The sequence below is a fragment of the Rattus norvegicus genome, chromosome 1, assembly GCF_036323735.1.
Source record: "Rattus norvegicus strain BN/NHsdMcwi chromosome 1, GRCr8, whole genome shotgun sequence".
NCBI classification, from domain to species: domain Eukaryota; kingdom Metazoa; phylum Chordata; class Mammalia; order Rodentia; family Muridae; genus Rattus; species Rattus norvegicus.
Genome location: NC_086019.1, coordinates 232,248,746 through 232,269,364, shown reverse-complemented (window position 1 = coordinate 232,269,364; position 20,619 = coordinate 232,248,746). Strand labels below are relative to the sequence as shown.

Sequence of the window (20,619 nt, the reverse complement as noted above, 5' to 3'; positions counted from 1 at the left end):
ACAGTAGTGAGACTATAGCTACTTAGTAGCCACAGATGGCTGGGGGTCACCACAACAGGCGGAACTGTATTAAAGCGTCACAGCATTAAAAGAGTGAGAGTTGCTGTTCTAGCTTGCCCAAAACAAAAGGGCTTTCATGGACTGTCAGGATTCTTGTTTTCAGAAGGTAGCTTATTTGGGCCATGCCTAGGAATGGTTACAGTTCCTCTCTCCTAGCTCCGTTTGTTTAGAATTTATATTCAGATAAGGGCCAGCCAAGGTCTGTCTTTATGCTAGTTCAAGTAAGTACAGCCAGCAAACCACTTTTTTTTTTTTCAATGTCTTCCTTCAGAATAAGGTAACCCATGCTCGGTGGTGTGTGTGAGCATTTCAGAACTGACAACTGACAACTCTATGCTGACCAGAAGGGCTAGACGCTGCACTAGAAGCCACTCCGGAGGGCACTGCTTGACTAAGGCCATTCCTACCAGGGGCTCTGAAGCTTCACAACACTTTGAGTTGTCAGAGTCACAAACAGCAGTCCCACAGAGATGATTGATTGATTGATTGATTGATTTATTTATTTATTTATTTATTTATTTATTTATTTATTTATGAGACTTGGTCTCACTGTGTCCATCTGGCTGTCCTGGAGCTCGCTCTGTCGACCAGGCTGGCCTCCGAGAGCTAGGACTAAAGGTGGGTGCCAGCTTCCCACTTGCTTGCCGTCTGTATTCCATCTTTAGTATTCGTTAAGGTCGTGAGTTGTATGAAAAAATATATAATTTAATTCTCAAACCATAGCTTTGTTTTTCTTTTTCCTAAAATACACTGTAAAAAGAATCAAAAGCATATATTTTGTAGCACACAGAGGACGAATGTTCTGGAGCGAAGGCAGAGTATTACCCTTGTATAAAAATCACCTATAAAAAAAAATAAAAAAAAATAAATCACCTTATCCCAGAGAAGAGAAAGGAGACAGTGAGAGCAAGCGTATAGGAAACCAGCAAAACGTTCTGGGAGAACTGCTTCCGCTCTGGGGAATGCGCTGTCAGCGCCGTGTGGCCGGGTGATCTGTACTGTCCTGTACAACTGTCCCCTGGATAAAGGTGGGCTCACTCAGCTTAACAGAAGCAACAACGCAGAGATAACTAGATGGCACTCAGTCCAGCAATGCAGGAGGGGCAAAAAGCAGCTTGTAGAGTGATCGATCCATCTATTCCCAGATTCCCAGCCAGCATGAGACCAGGCTTCCTGTAGGACTTCCTCTCACAGATGATTTGGAAAACGTTTCACTTCTCTGGAGTTTATCTTTTCTTCTCACTGAAGGGATGAGTGAAGCTCACTTGGAGTAGGCTGCAGGACAGTGGTCCACTCTTCCGTCCACGGTTTGAGTTTATTTTAGGAATTCAGATATAGGTCAGAAGACATCACTTCATGGGAGGACCATGACCGGCCACTCGGCAGAAACAGCTTAGGCCTTGTTTGTACAGCAGTATGAAAAATATTTTAATAAATACAAGTTTCCAGAGCACTGGCTGGACAGTCAGTCTTGGGTGGCTGCTGGGGACGTACCAGTGAGTCCTTCCAGGTAGTGGGGCCCCAGTCACTACAGGCAAAGGTGGCTTTTTTCAGCTGCCCTGTGACAACTGGGTTTCACATTTCCTGAAACTAGATCTGTGGAAAGAGTCCCTGAAATAAAGGAGAGAGAACAGAGGAGGATTGATCAGCCTTTAAAAGAGATAGTTGGGAGAAAATTATGAACCAAAAAGCTATTGGTCCTGGGAACTTAGTACATAAAAGAGTATCCGAGACCCATTCATATTGTTCAGCCCCTATCCCCTACACACTTACACACACACCATTGGATGGACTTGGAGATTCACTGGCCCAAGGTCAATAATAAGGGGCTTGGAGAGGTCAGGGGAAGGTTTAGGCTGAATGCAAACCACAGACTGGCTGGAGGCCTGACTCCAGGTCCTCAGTCCGCATGGGCTTCCTGCTTTCTGCCAAGAACAGCTGAGCAAGCTGGATTTGGGGTGGCCCCATGATCTCTGAGTCCCAGAAAGAGGCTACACTGGCTCCTTCTTACCTCTTTTGACTGTCAACCCTGAATATGGGCTTGTAGAGCTCTGGGATTTTCCGCTCAATCATGGGCCTGAGGCTGTCCTTCAGCCTGTTGTAGTTCTTCTTGAGTTCCTGCTGGTACTCCCGCTGCTCTGCGGTAATGAGTCTCCTGTTCTTCTCTACGGCCTCACCGCATCTGAGGGAGAGAGAAGAAGTTGCATGTCCTCAGCGTTTGTATTTTAGCGGCTTGGAGAACAGTATCAGTAAGTCTGCTTCTTGAGGACCTCTGCCCTTGTCTAAATGTTTCCTTAAGGCACAGTGCTCAAGCATTGGCTATCCACTGATGGGTACTGTGTACCACGACTGCATCACGGGGCTCTGGAACTCATCCATAGACTAGTCCATGGATAGGGTCACAGTCTGATGGGCAACTGGGAAAAAACACTGGTAGCACCTCAGTGATGGGAGTGAGTCCTTGAAATGACCTTGGAGGTATATCTTGTCTGTAGCTTCATCATCCCTTTTCTTTTATATCCTGGCCACTGTGACATAACAAGCCTCCTCAAAAACATGCTCCCAACCACACTGTCCTGCCTTCCTGCAGGCCAAAGTAATGGACCCAATTGATCATAGACTGAAACCCCAGAAACTGTGAACCAAATAAATCTTTACTGCTGGCAAGTGTTTTTGGTCACCACGATGTCAAGTTGTGGAACCACAACCTCTAATATATGTGAGTATGTGTGTGTGTGGTATGTGTGCGGTGCATGTCAACATGTATGATATGCATATGCCTGTGCTAGCACTCACAGGTCAGAGGAGGACATGGGGTAGCTCCCTCTGTCACATCTGCCCTATCCCTTTGAGCAAGGTCTCCTGTTGAGCCTGTGGCTTACGATCTCTGCCGGGGCAGTCCAGCAGACCTTAGAGATACCAACCTTTCAGTCTCCCCTTATCCTCATTGCTGGGGTTACCAGAAGGTGTGGGACCTCGTGCTTGTTACAGGAGTGCTGGGATCTGAACTCAGGTCCTTATATCTGTGCAGCCAGTGCACATACCCGGTGAGCTATTAGTGCAGCCCCACTGAGAGTGTTTTCAACCCTGATGGCTTATCAGCTCCCCCACAGAGCTTTCAAGAAGCAGACTTTTAGGCCTTGCCTTAGAAGCCCGAGTCAGAACTGTGGGGTTCTACCTGAACCTCCAGCATTCAGCTTAGAGCCTTGAAGAAAGTTAACTTACTTGGGCAAATGGGCTTAGAAAAATGCTGCCCAGAGAAGTGGAAAACAAACTTGCTATGAGCACGAGGCCTTTAATGAGAAAGTTGTTTTGCAACATTGAAATCTGAAGCTTGTACCACACACATACCTCCTCTCCAATGCATTAAACTAAGAACCATTCTGGGTTATTTAAGTCCTGAGGCATCTGGAACCTGAAAGTCCCTCACCTGCCCCCACCCCCATAATCTGTTGGGGTATATGGCACAGCAGGAGCAATTCCTGCCTAAGAGGAGCTTGTGAGAGAAAGGAGAAGCCTAAACTTACAGATTAAAAACATTGAGGAGAGAGAGAGAGAGAGAGAGAGAGAGAGAGAGAGAGAGAGAGAGAGAGAGAGAGAGGCAGAGGCGCACGCACACCCTGGCTCAGATTTCTTTTTAGCATGCTTAACTTAGCCATCCTTAGTGTGTCAATGGAGACCCAATGTCATAGAGGTCATCCATTGTTAACCTGATTCCTAGAAGCCTCACGCCATTTAACACCCCTGAAACCTCCAGATCTGTTTCCATGCACACTGAGTAAGTTCCTTTTTGACCCAAACCATCTTAAAAACCACCAACTTCACACCTTGCTGTCTGACTCTGAGCCAGCATACGTACTGCCAGGGCAGTGGCCACATGTTCCTGCAAAGGTGTACGGAATATGGCTGGCTCTAATTCAAATATAAAAATTAAAATTTAAGTCACTTAATCCTTCTAAAAGTCAGTTTTTATTTTATTTTACTTAACTTTTAAAAATCATTTATTTTTATGTGTGTGTGTGTGCGTGCGTGCGTGTGTGTGTGTGTGTGTGTGTGTGTGTTTGCTTATGTATACACATGACTGCAAGTGCCTGATGAGGTCAGAGGTGTTGGATCTCTCTGAGCTGGCTTTGCCTGCCTCTGCCTCCCAAGTGCTAGGATTAAAGGCAAGGGCCACACCTGGCTTATGGTGTCTCTCTTTCTCTCTCTGTCTCTCTCTGTCTTTCTGTCTCTCTCTCTCTCTCTCTCTCTCTCTCTCTCTCTCTCTCTCTCTCTCTGTCTCTCTCTCTCTGTCTCTCTCTCTCTCTCTCTCTCTCTCTCTGTCTCTGTCTCTCTCTCTCTCTCTAACTCAGCACTTTGCCCATTTTTTGAATCTGTAAGTTTGGCTTGTCATTTCTCTCATAACCTCATTTTAGGCAGGGATTGTTCTGTGTGTGGGTGGTTGTGTCCCCTAAGAAAGTAAGTGCATGGAGTGGCAGACAATTGTGAGCTACTTAATGTGGGTGCCGGGAACCAAACTCAGGTTCCTTGAAAGAGAACAGTACACACATTTAACTGTGGACCTACCTTTCCAGCCCCTGGAATCACTTCATGTTTATAATTTGTTAATTGTGATTGTATGTGTGGTGTGTATGCACATGTGTATGTAGGTACATGCATAGAGAAGCCAGAGGAAGACATCAGGATTTTTCTTGAGACAGGGTCTCTTACTGACCTGGGAACTAGGTTGGTGACCAGCAAACCCCAGCCATTGTCCTGTGTCTGCCCCACTCCTCCGCTGGGGTCACAGGGCTTTCAGCTCTGTGCAGTCATCGTTACGGTTTTCATTGTTCCCCAGTGGTGTCTACCTTAACCTGTCGGTTTCTCCTCACCTCTCCTCTTTGTTGCTCTTTGATAAGTTGTTGTTTTGGTTTTTTTTTTTTTAAAGATTTATGCACAGCAGCATTTGGGTTTTTATGTAGGTAGCAGGGATTTGAACTCAAATCCTCAAGCGTGCACAACAGTGTTCTTATCCACTGAGCTATCTCCCAAGCCCCAGACCTTTGCAGGAATGAGAACAATCACATTAAGGGAGAGAAAGTCCAGAAACCATTGCAGTGCCTCTGACGGTCCAGTAAGTCTGGGAGAAGAGGGAGGAGACACTCGTGACATTTGTCTGCTTGCGTTTATGAACCTTCCAGGCATTTCCTCTTGGGAAAAGGCAGAGAAGACTTTGTCCTCACTTGGCAGCCATTGGGAGGGTACCAAGAGGCTGGCAGTGCTGACCGCTGCATGCCAGGTTGCCAGACCTTCCGGCTGAGTCTGATCGGCTACGGCTGACTCAGAAGCCACTCTCTGGGGCAGGAGAAGCAACTACAGACTTGGCCGGGGCTGTGCCCACAGAGCAATCCTTACGGGAAGGCTGGCTGGGGTCTCCTTTGAGCTCTGGTATATCCACCAGCCTCCTGAGGAGCTGAGGTGACAGAACCCACTGAGGAGGAGGCCCAGCAGGGGGCTACCCTGCCAGTGAGTCACCTGGAAGCAAGCACTTGACACTGTTGTCCATGTTCTCAAATAGTGGCAGCTTCCCCATTGGAGGCAGCAAGCAAGGAGGAGAGGGAAGCTTCAGCCACTGCTGTGAGGGGAGCTTACATGTCCTTACACTCACTTTAAACGTACAGTTTGATGAGCTACCATTTCTGACCTGTCTGGAGTGAAGAGGGGGAAGTTAACTGTGGTTGTGTCTTAGATGTGGTAGTAGCAGGCAGCATTGTTCTATCTATGGCCTTTCTGCGTTAGGAGGTCACCTCTCCATTCCAGTGGTACAGAGTGTATGTATGCTGGATCGGGCGGCAGGCCGCATGGACAGCTGCTTCAGAACGGCTGTTTGAGCATACTTGTCTTTTTGAAGGGAGGAAGACAAAAGGGAGAGCCTGAAGAGATAAGGTTTGGGGAGCTTGGGGTGGGAGTGGGGTTGTATAAACAGGAGTCAAGCAAATGGCAGCAAACAAACAAACAAACAAACAAACAAACAAAAGCCAGAGTCTTGGGTCCTACTCCATGCTTGCTGAACCAGTCTGCATTTGATTTGATTTAATTTGATAGGCGCCATCTGGTTTCTCCAGAGCATTGCTACTAGAGAGTTTTGTTATGCTTCCTAGGCTGGTCTGGGGCACGCTATGTCCATCAGAGCTGACCCCAAACTCACAGCAAGTCTCTTGCCTCAACTCGCTGAGAATAGCACTTTTAAAGACTTCGAATTAAAGGATCATCTTAGGAAGAGAAATGTCACCTGCCCTTGCGCTCTGACTGTAGTTTCCAGAGGCCTAGAGTACGCCCAGTAGGGACTGGCTAGGGCCCTTCATGCTATGAAAAGGAAACATGCCATCAAAAAAGGAAACCAAATATACCAGCATTCCTAGATGTCATCTATTGTATAAGTCAGTTCCAGATATCCGTGCTTCACTGAAGGAAGAAATGTTTCCCCTCACACAGCGGAGTTGGGCATTTCTCCAGTTTATGATGAGGCACAGTCTCAAACTTCACCAGCCAGCAGCCCTCTAGTGGGTCGTCACTCAATTGGGCAAACTAACTGGCGCTTCCTTTCTCTCTGTCCACCATGCCAGACTATTCCTGTACTTGGACATTGCACCAAGGTTCTGCGTGTAAAGGCAATTGGTACAGATGCTTCTGACGATTTTCTCTCTTATGAGTGAAGTGGCATCATACCCTATCTCATCATTTTTTTTTTTTCCTTTCAGGACCACTGGAGACTTGAGGTAACTGTCTGTGTTGCAAAACTCACAAGGCCCTGCCCAGGGAGCCATTTTCTGACTAGGCTGAAACAGCTACCCTTAATGGCAGCTGTGCACAAGTCAGTAGGACAGGTGACGCTGGCTTGTGTGGGAATGCATCGTCTTCTTTGCAAAAGGCCACTTTTAGACCCTTTCCTAGTTTTAGGCTCCTATAGTAAGTCACTGTACGATTTGCAGAACTGCACACTACAAATGCAGACAGCTTTGACTTAGTGTTTCAGTGACTACCAGACCAGACAGAAGCAGGGATGGCCAAGAGCTAGAAGACTGCTGCAGCTCAGCCCTGCTGCCAACTGGCTGTGTGGCCATCAGTGAACTCACCCCCGCCCCCCATCTCCAAACCTCCCATGCCTCGTGTGTAAAGCGAAGATGATGATATCTGTCTTACAACATGACTGTGAGGACAGTGCCACGGCAGCCATGAAGCAGCCTGCACAAAAAGTGTTAGTTTCTTAGGGATAGTACAAGCACTGTTGCTCTACGGCCCTGGACCTTAAGGTTCAGCGTGTGTGTGTGTGTGTGTGTGTGTGTGTGTGTGTGTGTGTGTGCGCCCAGGCTTCGGTGTCCCCCACCTCCCTTCTTACCGCATTATGAACTCCTTGAAGCATAACCTCAGCTTGTTGTGATGCCGGTAGAGTTTTGGGTCAGCCGGAATTTCAGCCAAGAACACTTGGGCCACCTCCAGTGGGCCCTGATGGAGAAAGAGAAACACGATATGGAATTGGAATGAAAGTTAAATTACTTGGGAGAGAGAGAGAATGTGGGGAGGGCTCCTTACTTTGATCATTTAATTTTGTAGCCTGTTTTGCTAAAACAGAAAGCCTAGGGAGGTCTTGAGTTTCTCAGGAAATTGATTCCTGAGGAGGACCAGAGCTTCAGGAGAATACAGACTGGTATGAGAGCGTCTTCGCAATCCAATGCTAACCCTACAGCTTTCCCTTCATGCCACAGGGTAACGTGACAGCAGCGAAGCCTACTGCTGTGAGCGGCTCCTCTAAAGCAGGGGCTACCTCTCCCTGTCCAAGCTTACCTGCTTATCTGGTGGCCCCAGTGGAGGAATCTCTTTATGTAAACCCTGGTTTGAGCCAGAGAATTCACAGGCCATCTGTGGCCTATGGTTGTGAGAGTAAATGGCTTCTGTTTTCTTCATTGGATGGGGACGCACAAAAGCAAAAGCCTCCCTCTAATGTTTTTCTAATCTTGGACATTTCTCCTGTTTACTACCTCTGATCTCCCTGAGTTGAACAGACTTACAATTTCTGCAGGGGAGCCTCAGATGGAGAAGGTGTTAGCTGGGAAGAACAATGGCTACTGAGTTTTTGGTGTGGCAGCATGAAGACCCAACATCAAAAGGGGGTCACTAGACAGAAAGTACTAACTGGGCTTGTATGTCTCCATCAGAGACAGGCTAGTTCTGAGTAACATTCCACTCGGGCGGGATGGTTATAACAGGAATGAAAACAGTAATCTTGTCAAAGTGACCTGAGAACCCAGTCCCAGATCAGTCCTGCTGGCAAGGCACTTGCTATGTTGGGAATATCTGCTACCTAACCAAGGAGACAGATGCCCTCTTTTCATCCATATACACATTCTTAGAATTAGTCCAAAGGTCTGCATAGAGCTCTACCTATCTTGGACTCAAGTCAGCTCTCTGCTATAGGACTCTGGTCCTGGGTTATATTGCCAGATCTGGTCCCAAATTGGAGACTCTGAGAAAATAGTATTCCTGAAGTACAGTCTACTCCTTTCTAGAATTATTTTAAAGGACGACTGCACGTGGACTGGTTCCTCATCAACTCCTAAGAAGAGCGTGGACCACATGAGCAGAAACACAATCCCCAGCCAAGCTGCCATCCGTGAGCCCCACCTACCTGATTCACGGTGGCTCCCACAGAGCCTTGCAGTACCATCTGGAGCATCTTCGCGTCAGGGGGCTCCTGGTGAGTGGCCACCGCTAACTGCAAGGTCTTCTTCTTCATGTCTTCAATGGCAACTTCAATCGGAGTCAAGACGAACTGAAGAGAAGGCAACAGCGTAGTGAGGACGTGGCCTCCCCCAGTCCCTGGCAAACCTGGAGCTCTGATAGGGAGGCTACCTGGATTTGAAGCAGCAGCTAAGGGATGGCTTTCAGGGTACTTTGGAATAATCTGAACAGGTTACCTAGAGACGGGCTTCACGTTTCTTCAGTACCTATGTCCAGAGTCTGTATATGAGTTTCTCCTTTAAACCATTGCCTGTCCTTTTCACTTTACCATAAAAGGGGAATTTATAAGATTAAGTAAGTAGCACAAGATATATTAATTACTAAGGTACAAATTTGATCATAATTATGTCTTATGTTCAAAGTGTTTTTTTTCCCTATTATTGAACAAGTTACTCAGATTACAAGGGGAAAGTATGGCGGCTATGATTTTCTTTCCCATCATCATGTAAGCTTTCATTCACATCTTCTATGCCCTTTCCAGCTCACTGTGATGAGGGTGCTAAGTTCTGGTTTGGTCCTTCCTGAATGTCAAATCCTGCTCCCCCACCCCAATTCACATTTAAAGCCCTCACCTCCAGGATCTCAGAGGGTAACCTTATATATAGGTAGTTAAGCAGGGTGAATTAGGGCAGATCTAGTCCACATAATTGGTGTCTTTAGGAGAGACGGAAATGAGGGCACAGTGTGTACGGCACAGACAAGATGAACAGGTACAAGGAGAAGACATCCTTTGATGAGGCCAGGAGGCAGGACTGGGACAGATTCTCCTTCAGCCTTCACAAGGACCCAACCCTCCAATTCCCTGAACTAGAGCTTCCTGGCCTTTAGAACTGCCAAGACAATACACTTCTGTTTTTCCTGTCATCCAGTCTGGGCCACTTAGTTACACAGCATGGAAGACGGGGAGTAGTACTAGGGCATTGCACATAGCTAGAAGGACACTTTTATAGACAGTGCTTCTCTGTATTGTGCCCAGAATATTTCAGTGTTTAAAAGTCTAAAACAGTAAGCACCACACACTAGATGCCTTCCCCACACCTTTCTATCGACAGTCTCCAGGGCAGGCTCCTCTCCCCTGTGACTCCTCCTCCCTGAGGAAGCTACATCACTCAACGGCAGTCTAGATGGCTGCTCTCCAGCCAGTTCGGCCCATGCAGCTCCTACCGCATGGAGTGGATGGTTGCAAGTCCTCTACATGCTCACTGACTTGATTAGGCCTGTTACAGTTGTTGTTTTGATGAACAACATATAAACGGATGAAGTCAGGGTGTGGAAAGAGAGCTGCTTCTGGGAAGATCAAGCTGGATGCTTGGGTGGGACGTCATGAAAGTGAGTTGCTATAAAAATTCCTGTCACATTAGGTATGCACGAGACAACTGGAGAAGAAGTGTTGGGCTAGGCTCATCAAGATCCAGAAGCCATCCGCTCACACTGTCAGTTCATAAGGATTTTTAAGACCTCATTCTGAATCACAGAGGGCAGACTGAGAACTGGGTGTGGTTTATACAAGACAGACAATGCTGAGTTGCGGTGAGTCAAGCCAGGAATCAGAGAAGGCTGCAGTCCAGGATAAAGAGGTGGTTTCTAAGTTGACACATAAGAATTTTGAGGAGAAAATGGAAGGATGGTGCGATGCATAATTCTGAGGCTTGAGAGATCTTCTTGATAGACTCTATTAAAATGGGTTAAAGCCTTCCAAAGTACCTAAGGCCTTTCTTGCCAACATTTTTACTAAGAGGTTGGAGCCAAGTGCCTCGTGCACAGCCACTGGAAGAATCTGGGGCCAGGAGCAGGTTGCTGTACAGGCTGCAACTGTGCTCTTCCCATATAGAGCACTACATGGGGCTGCTTGTTTGTGATTCCCTCTCCAGCAATTCACAATATAACAATGCCTGAGACACCTACAGGCCTTTAGGTCTATATTTTCTGGTTTTTTGTTTTTTTGTTTTTTTTTTTTTTTTTTTACAGAAGAATGGGGCATAGTGTGCAATATTTTGGTAAGCATGAAGCTCTGAATCCAGTACCTAATACTGGAGAAAAACATTGCATAAAAGACAAAATTTAAATACAGGCATTCACGTCTCCCTGGAAAGATGGTTCTGGAAATTGTTCTCTCCATCCGTATTGAAATCTGTGGATGCACAGATGTTTGAATATGAAATATACCCACAGATCCATGAACTGGGGTCTTGGTTTCCAACAGAAACCTGTAACATAACCAGTGGATGAGTCTCTCACGGAGTGTAGACTGTGGGACCTAGCTGGGTGGTATAGGTTTATGGGAGCATAAACCCTTGGGGCTGTAGTTTTCCTTGTCCCTTCCTGGAAGCCTTGTTGTCTGCCTCCTGGTTGCTATGGTTGCATGGAACAGCTCTGCCATTCCTTCTTCACCGGAGTGGACGAGACCTTGAAGACTGAGTTACAGTGAATCTGCTCCTAAGTTGGTCCCACCAGGCATTTGATCACAGCAGTGGGACACACTCTATAGGGTAGCAGTAAACTCTTCACATCCAATGGGCTGCAAAGACTGCAGACGATCTCTGCTATAGACAGGGTTTCTCTGTGTAGCCCTTGGCTGTCCTAGAACTCTGTAGACCATGGAGATTTGAACTCAAGAGATCTACCTGCCTCTGCCTCTCAAATGCTGGGATTAAAGGTGTGTGACACCACGCCGGGCAACGGGTTCCTTCCTATCTGCTCGGGAGAGCTTACATGTATGCAAAGTTCTCATTTTTTCAAGGGTAAAAATTCAAATTCTGTATATATGTAAAATTTTCCTTCAATATGCCAATTCATAGTTATGGATATAAAACATAAGAATATGAAGGGACTATATAGACATATAAGCTTATAATTAAAATGGATACACTAAATATGTAAATATGCTACATAAATAACTTTAAAGAGCTAAATATTTAATACTGTTTTCAAAGGTATAATTAACTGAATGAGATTCCTTGGCCCCACGAGAGTGAACGAATAGCCTTGAGGCAATATTTCAAGGATATCTTTGCCCAAGCCAGACAAATGTCCTACCGTTGAGCTACCTCTCCAGCCCTGGTTTATTCAGACAAGATCTGGGTGCCTTAGACTTGCTATGCAACCCAGGATGCTCTCCAACTCAAGATGCTCCTGCCTCAGGCTCTGGACTACTGGGATCATAGTAGTCCCAGGGCTGGCACATGTTTGTTGAGTCTTACCATGTCGTCCTGGTTGCCTTGGAACTTGTTATGCAGATAAGGCTGGCCTTGAATGCACAGCCATCCACCTGCCCCTGATTCCTCAGTGCCACTGAGCCCAGCCCTTCTCTTCCCTTCCTTTAGGGTTCCCTTCAGTCTCACGAGGTAGAGCTGGTGTGTGGGTCTGGGAGATCATCCAGGCCCCCCTTTCCCAGAGGTGGCCACTTCCCTCGGGGTGCATTACCTCCTCTTTCTGGCTGACTCGGATCCTGGTCTTGATGTAGGGGAAGGCATGCATGGTGGTGAGCACCGTGTTCCTGCGATGCTGCTCGTGCAGCTCTCCCCGGGGCCTCCCCTCCAGGGTGAAGGGGGTGGTGTACATGAACCTCCGAAGGTTGAAATTCTTCTCGAAGTAGGTCACCCTGTCTTTCATCTCATACTCATCAAAGTAAGGCTCCACAAAAGTGATCTGTATGTAGGCCTGGGGGAAGAGGTGAGGAGACAGGAAGAGACGAGCCATTCAGCCAAAGAGATGCATGCTGGGACAGAGCCCAACATTCCTTTCCAATCTGGAAAACCACCAATGCCAAACACCTCAGGCTGGAATTCAGAACCTGCCCTTTCTCCTCTCCACCTCAGGCAAAGAAAGGACCCTGAGGTTGTGGAAGGGAACATGCTTAAAGGAAGAGATGGGTTCACCTGCCCCCTCTCTAGCATGGCAAAGTCATCCATAATGAGGGCCTGCTCCCTAGGTAGTGCAAATGCTTAGACTGAGGAAATGTACAACAGCAAGTGTTTGCCAGAATGGAGCGGCTGGAATGTTCGAATGAGCACCAGGAATGCAGAGTGCAGCATGGCTGCTCTGTAAGCCAAGGCTCCTCATGCAGTCAAATGCCGCCCACACAAGAACCCCACTCCCACTCGTGTACGCAGTACTCGTGTGGGGTTCTCCCTAGCTTGGGTGTGCTTATTGCTCTCTTGATGTATGAAGGAAGAGGGTAGGCTACTGTGGCGCTCTCCGCACTGATGATGTCTGCCCCTCCTCTGCTGTTTTCCACTCTTCCCCAAAGATTAAGCTGCAAACCCTTGCTGAGGGGAGGGGCTTCTTTGGTGGAGTAGCTGCCCGTAAATCACATAGAGGGTTTCACAGTAGTACAGTGTATTATGAGTACCCATGCTCTGTAAATAACACCAATAAATTCATCGATTTACCAAGTTAGACTTGAAGAGAACCCTTTCTTTGATCTGTTGTTGCCCTCACTATATGAGGTGAACAGAAATGTATTTCTCAGGAAATTCACAAAACACAACAGGAATGAAGGTAATAATCGGTCTCAACAAGGCCATGCTTGAGAGGTGCTGTTCATGACCCCGTGTGGAACTACCCTTTTACAGGGGTGGGTGGCATATTAGTGCACATCAGATATTCACATCACAGTTCATAACAAAAGCAAAATTACAGTTGTGAAGTAATTTTATGGTTGGGGTCGTCACGACATAAACTGTATTAAAGGGTCACAGCGTTAGGACGGTTGAGAACCACTGATCTAGAGCAACATTGTCCACAATAAACAACTAGAAAGCGCCCAAGTGTCCCTCTAGTAGAGATACTAAGCAAAGTGTGGCATATCAACACAGCGAATGACACTTAGCATGAAAAGGAAGAAGCATTTCAACTTGGTGAGTCACGGATGGGCTAGGCTGAATAGAAGTCAGCTTCAAAGGGCTGCATGTGCCACATGGGCACCTCCAGACAGACAAGTCTACACAGATCGGGGTCCATCGCTCAGCTTGGTGACCACTGAAGGAATTAGGGAGTGGTGGCAAAGAGGCTGGGCAAACCTTTCAGAGGAACAGGGTGGTTTTGTACCTTGACTGTCAAGGTACTGGCTATGTATATGTATCCAAATGACACATCAGTGAATTACACATACACACACACACACACACACCACATACACACACACAGGAGAGAGAGGGGGGAGGGAGGCGGGGGAAGGGAGAGAGGGAGGTGGGGGAGGGGGTGGGTGCTTGTTAATAAAGAAGAGTTCTTTAAAAACACAAGGAAAGGAATGGAAATGATCAACGTTTCAGGGTGGGACACCTCCCAGAGAGGAGGAAGGGTGGCTCACTGACCTCACAGTGTAAATCACGCTTTAGAATAATGAAATCTGGGTGTGATTTTGGGTTAGGATTCTCTTTCTAAACTCACAACCTGCCCTGGGAATTCTAAAAGAGGGGAAAGGCCCTGACGCTGGGAAGGGCACTTGGGCACACAGCCAGCCTTATCCTCCAAGGACTCCAAACATTTCTGTCCAGTGCTTATCTTGACTGCTCTCAGGCCCCAGCTCAGGCTCTCTCAAGAGAGCGTTTGGACAAATGTCGAAAAACATGCATTTGGCCAATCCCTCCCTATCAGATCATCTTTCTGCAATTCTGGAAGGCAGAACTCAGGGACCCACATGGAGAGGCCTTCCTTCTGACCTTGTACTCTGTGAATCCATTATTGTACAACTGTAATCAGAACTGTGGTTCTGTTGTCAGTCCTTGAGCTTATCCGGGAGAGTTAATCTAACCCAAGGGTGTCGTAAGAATTCCTAAATTTGTAGTCAGCTAGAAGCACGGGTGGTGTGGGGGCCTCAGCTGAGGCTCATGTTTGAAACAAGGGCAGTCTTGAACTTGTGAAGTCACGTGCTACATATGAGCTGTCAGCATCAGAAATGCACAGCACTATCATCTCAGCATGGGATGGAACCTTGGTGTGGAACCGGGAACAATGAAGCCTATGGCCCTGGTGTTGCCTCCCTTACCACAGCCATCCTGAACATCTCTAGAAGGAATGCCTGCAGTTTAAAGAATGGAGCCACTAAGTATGGCCAGCCAGAAGCCGCTGTATTTACTTACATACACGCACGCACACATGCACGCACACACACACACACACACACACACACACACACACACACAGGTCCACACACAGTTTGTATTTGCCATAAGTGTGCATGCATTTCTGCAGGGGACTGATGCCATGCAGCTGGAGTTACAGACTGATAGACTGATGTGGGTGCAGGGAACCAAACTTGGGTCCTTTGCGAGAGCAGGAAGTGCTCTTAACTGCTGAACCATCTCTCCAGGCCCAGAGGTTGGAATTTTAAAGCTTGCTTTAAGTAGAAAGTTTAAACAGTTTACAGAAATGTTCTAATGAGCCACAGTAATTAAGAAGAATGTGGGTGGAATCAGACCTCTTGTGAGAGTCGTGGCTCTGCCATTAATGTCATCTTGGAAAGTGGTCCGACCTTTCCAAGCCTCAGCTTTCTTATCTTATAAAATGGAAACAACCAAACCTAGTCCTAAGGGCTGTAGGGGGATGATGAGAAATGCTTTATATAAACACAGAGCTGGGGTGTGGCCAGACTGAGTTACATAGCCAGAACCTGTCAAAAAATTCTAAAAAGGAGAAGTGGGTAAAATGAGAACCCTCGTTCAGCTCCCTGGTACCCACAGAAAAGCCACCGCCTTGCACATGTGTATCTCCAGTGCTGGGGTGGTGGGGACGGTTGACCCCACTGTTTACTGGCCAAACAGGGAACCCCAGGTATTAAAAAGAAAGTGGTTCATGATAAAGACACCAGGTGCTAAACTTTAGCTTGCACATGTGGTCATATATAGGAAGGTGGGCCTTCATACACTCTACTTATACATGTGTGTGTGCACCCCTCAAAAAAAAAAAAAAAAAACCAAACTGAACATGGTTACATTTGAAGGACTGAGGTAGTCCAGACCCAAAATGTCATTTTCTTCTTTCAGGGTAGAGTCTGATGACTGCTTTTAGTCAATTTTCTCCATACCTTGTTAGGATCCAACTTGGTTTTATCCACGGGAGTAGAGTCCTTTATCACTTCCACAAACTCGGCACCAAAACACTGGCCATAAAATCCCTAGGGAAAAGAGGCCCAGGGTATGTAAAACTCATTTTGAAAGCTTGCAATTCTTTGGAACAAGCACAAGGCAAGATTTGCTGATTATTGATGGTCCCTCTGAGCTAAAAAGCAAACTTAAGCACTTCCTGAACCAGAAATAAAAGTCTAAGGACGTTCAGCACACTCGAATACTAGGTGTTCCCTACAGTACAGATGCGTGCTCTCAAATTCAGCCAACATCATCAGACTTTTGGAAGAAGCTCCATGGGTAAGGCATGATTTACATTTTGTATTTTGTACCCTGAAAATTTGGAGGGGCCAGACTTCCCATAATGTCACAAGCCACAGTGTGCAAGGAGACAAGAAACATATTTCTAATCCTAAGCAGAGGACACAATATTAGGGAGTTAAGAGTCTGGGCCGATGGCTAGTTTTCCTTGTTGTGAAGTAAATGACTTTGGACAAGCTACCCAACCTGACTAGGCCACGGCTTCTCAGAGTTGAGTCTTGTCCTCTTGGCGGGGTTGAATAGTACAAGAGACAATTGAGCGACACTTTTTAAGCTTTCCAGTCATAAGAGGGGACACAGTCAAAGTGTGGCATAGGAGCATAAGTAGGGAGGAGTCGGTGGTTAGATGTCAGCTCTTCACAGGACCCCGGTCTCTGCCCGAGAGGGCTCTTACGCTTGCTCCTCTCAGTTTCTGCTTCAGTTTTCTCAGCCTTTCTTTATGCTATTTCTTTTGCTCTGTCCTTTCAGAACTCACTACTGTTTTCTGTTTCACAGTGTAGCTGCCAGGTTTTAGCTGGGGCTAGCCATCGCTACTTTCCAGCCGCTTTGTATCTGAGAGGAGTGTGCTATTAGGGGACAACTTAAGGACGGTCTCACCGCTGAAGGTGGAGGGAATGATTCTGCAGTTTTGTCGGATGGCTTCCAAATTGAGATGAGAACCTTCAAGCAACATGCCCAGTGCCTGTGCGTGGTACACAGTGGTCATGCATGGAAGGGGGCTATAACGATGGATGCTGACTGAATTTTATACAGTCTTGGAAAATCACTTCAAGATTTAAACTTTAAACTCTGAAACACACACAGAATTCAAGAGAAAAATGTCCAAATGTGTATGGTATTCACAATCTTGCCCACTCCCCCGTGCTACAAATGTAAGGTAGAAAATTTAGAGGCCAGCCATGAACGTATTTTGAAAGTGACATATTGCCTTATTCCGGAATGTACAAGGTCAAGCACAGTCTCATTTTCTCACCTCTAGTCTATGTGAGATCTCGGGGAGCTTTGTAATTGCAGGTTCCTTGTACACAAATTCCTGCTCATCCAAATCCCCAAATTTGGATCCGTAGAAACCAACTCGGAAGTAAGTTCCAAACATCCTCTTATGGTCCTGTCACAGGAGTAAAGAGAAGCGTTCTTAGCTGTGTTGTTACCGGTGACCCACTGGGCTAAAAGGACTGGTTATTGGGCTGCAAACAATTTACTCTCATTTACTCTCATTAAGAAGATCCCCTTTGTTAAGCAGACTTAATATTTACGTAATAAACCCCAGAACTGATGACAAAAGACATCCAATGAGAGGCTTCTGGGGCCTTTGTTTAACTCAATCTTCTTACATTTCCTAGCTATAAAGCAATCCGACTTGCCACACTGGATTGCCGGCCCTTCCTCCTCTCATGGAAAGTTGCAGTGAAGATGAGCTCAGGGGAAATCTATAGCCAGGGAGATGGTGGTGCAGCACTAGGGCAGGGTCACGTGACACCGGCTCACAGAACCCACGGACCAGGCCCATCCCCAGCTACCTTGTTGATGATGTTGTCAAAGGCCTTCTGCAGCTTGTCGTGAGTAGAGGTCAGCTTCCGGAAATCTCTATGTGCTTCCAGGATGGGAATGACCAGCTTGTAGACCTCATTAACTGTCTCGTACAAGCCTCCCTGGGAAAGAGGAGATCATTTAATGCACTGGAAGTTTAAGACAAGGGACGAGTTAATTATGCAAATAACACATACAAGAGCATCACAGTGCTTTATGGAATCCAGGCCTGTCTGGACGTCTTCGGGTCAAACCAGGCACATTGCTATCTTTATGGTCAAGGAACATTGCTACCCCATATGGCAATACTAACTAGGGAGGAAGCGTTTCACAAACTGAAAACTGGAGGAGATGGCCCAGGCCTCGAGGGGCTTGGAGAGATGTGCCTGTGGCTTTTGAGTTTATCAGAGGTTTTCCTCTAGCCAGACTCAGGGCCTCAAGGGAGCTAATATGGTTCTAACCAATTGATTTTCTAGGATTTCAGGAAAATAAGGGTATATGTGTATGAGTGTGTATATATATGGAAAAAAATACAATAATATGCCTATGGGAAAATGTAATAAGAAAGCTAGTTTTTTAACTAAAAATTAAGTTAAAAAGTCTTTTCTGGAAAAGTTTTCTAGGAAAAAAGATAGGGAAATAAAGGCAGTGAATGCAAACGTTAGCAGTATGGGGAGGGAGTCTGGAGGTGAAGAGGAGAGAATGAAAATCACAGGGAGGAAAACAGACTGACTGACCAGGTAAATAAAGTATTACACTTACGTGGTTTCACTGTGGGGGCAGGGGCAACAGTTAAAATGGAAAACTACAAGTGGCTTGCTACCATGACCTGAACTGTAGCTCTGTGCTTTTTCTCTTACTAGGAGACCCAGATCGGGCTAAGGGATGGCTCTGTGGCTTCTGCTGTTTACAGCTCTCTGAGCTGCCCTGCTATGCACGGTTTTGAAGACCTGTTGAGTGTCAGGTGTAGAAGACATTATAGATTCTCAGGGGCTCCTCCCCTATTTTTTCTGAGATTATGCCTCATCTCTGATGCTCTCTGTGGCTTACTTTCTGCTCCATTAAACAGAAACAACACTGAAACTACTCCTGGCTAATGCGTATGCTGTGGAATTAAGTATGTCCACAGCGAAAGGCGTTCTCTTCCCCACTTGGAGAGCTGATGCAATTGTGGACATCGAACGCTCCGCTGGGCCAATCTGGGAACACCCATCTAGGCCCAGCCCTGCCCTGCATGCTCCTCTGAGTGCGATGCAGGGTTGAATGAGCCCTGTAGACACTGACCGTGCTGAAGAGCTCTGCAGCCTGCTCCAGGAGGCCCACCAGGCCACTCTCAGTGAAGTAGCGACCAGAGCATACACCGTCCTCATCAGGTGACAAGGTGTCATCGGAGACTGCAGATTCCTCAAGCACATTGGAAGAAATATTCTGCAAGAGAACCCACTATGAGCCCAGGGAGCACAAGACTTGACAAACAGGGCACCAGGAAACCCAGACAGATAAAGAAGCTAAGCTCTACCACCTTCACCGGACCATGATTACTACGAGTCTGTGATTCCAACGATGTGAACTTCTGGTGGCCACTCATTTTGAAAGGCGCTCATGTTCAGCCTCCTGGAACTGCTGACTTGAGACCTGCTTGCCTCTGACAGCGAGTTTCTCTTTGCATTTTGTGTTGCACACACCCCTCATGCCTCATCAAGCGCTTATCCCGGAAGGGACATTAATCCCCCTGATAGGCCGAGAGCCACTCTTGGCTTCCAGAGATGGAAGAGGTAAGCAAACTTGTCATCAAACTCCACAATTTTTAACCACGAAGCAACATTCTAGAAAGGACACTTCCCTTAGTGTAACAGCAGTTTAGCTGAAACAGCTTTACTGTTAGCGAGATAACCCTCGAAAACACAGGGAGTCCTGGATTAGAAGGGCAAGGCCGGTGAGTAGAAAACGGATTCCTGTTTTGCTGACGCTGCTCCTGCCATCCTGACCTTGAGCTACAGAAGTGCAATGTTACATAGGGAAGTAATGGACGAGAATGTCTTTATGGATGCTGTTACGTAGTTCAGAAGCTGCACTCACTCACCTTTCGTCTCTGTGGTTTCCCTTCCTGTGAACTACAGACATGAGAGCCTCTTAACAGGGAATGTCATATCTTGGGCAGGGTTGGCTCAAACAGGAAACCCAGGGCACAGCCTTCAGGCAGTATTCATGTTCAGGGTCCTGGGACTGCTGACTAGGGACCTGCTGGACTCTGACAGCGAGTTTCACTTTGCATTTTATGCTGCACACACTCCACGTGCCTCATCCAAGCTCTGATCCAGGCAGGAACATTACAGGCCCTGATAGGCCGAGAGCCACTCTTGGCTTCCAACAATGGAAGAGGTGAGTATGGTATAGAGAAGATTGGGAAACGTCCACTGTGTAGGAACTGCAGAGAGCACAGGCCACGCCTTCCTACTGCCTAGCACGTAGCAGGCATGGCTCACAACGGTAACGCTCTGTCCCCTGGAAGTTGGGTTATACTTCAGAACTCCCTCAGCAATTGCTCAGATGCACTTTGTGAAATATAGGCTGTCCACCTTCTGATTTGGTGAACAAGGTCACGGGATCTTCTTTATGAAGAACTGCCCATAAGGAGGCAGTTGCCATAGCCTGTTCCCTCACAGTTACATTGGAATACAGTTTTATGAACACAGAGTTTTTCAAAGTCCTCTGTGACCAATCTTTCTTCAAAATGTGAATCATTATGATGAACTGATGGCAGAGGGGACAAGAAATTCACCTGAAGGAATCTAATGGCTTAGGACCCTAGCACTACTGGAACTGTATGAGACTTTCCTACTCCTAGAGGAACAGCATGTGC

General features: G+C 46.8%; 1 protein-coding gene across 2 annotated transcripts in view; it reads right to left on the bottom strand.

Moving 5' to 3' along the window:
- Positions 1 to 534: 534 nt before the first annotated feature.
- Dock8 (dedicator of cytokinesis 8) overlaps positions 535 to 20,619 on the bottom strand; it is a 193,363-nt gene continuing 173,278 nt past the window's right edge. For both annotated transcript variants that reach the window (NM_001037793.2, XM_008760310.4), the window contains exons 40-48: positions 19,041 to 19,184; positions 17,747 to 17,878; positions 17,200 to 17,334; positions 15,866 to 15,955; positions 12,262 to 12,498; positions 8,726 to 8,869; positions 7,439 to 7,545; positions 2,072 to 2,242; positions 535 to 1,671 (exon numbers count right to left, since the gene is read on the bottom strand). In NM_001037793.2, coding sequence (NP_001032882.2) covers positions 1,611 to 1,671; positions 2,072 to 2,242; positions 7,439 to 7,545; positions 8,726 to 8,869; positions 12,262 to 12,498; positions 15,866 to 15,955; positions 17,200 to 17,334; positions 17,747 to 17,878; positions 19,041 to 19,184 — 1,221 coding nt within the window. In that variant the 3' untranslated portion in view covers positions 535 to 1,610. The remainder of the gene's footprint in view (positions 1,672 to 2,071; positions 2,243 to 7,438; positions 7,546 to 8,725; positions 8,870 to 12,261; positions 12,499 to 15,865; positions 15,956 to 17,199; positions 17,335 to 17,746; positions 17,879 to 19,040; positions 19,185 to 20,619) is intronic.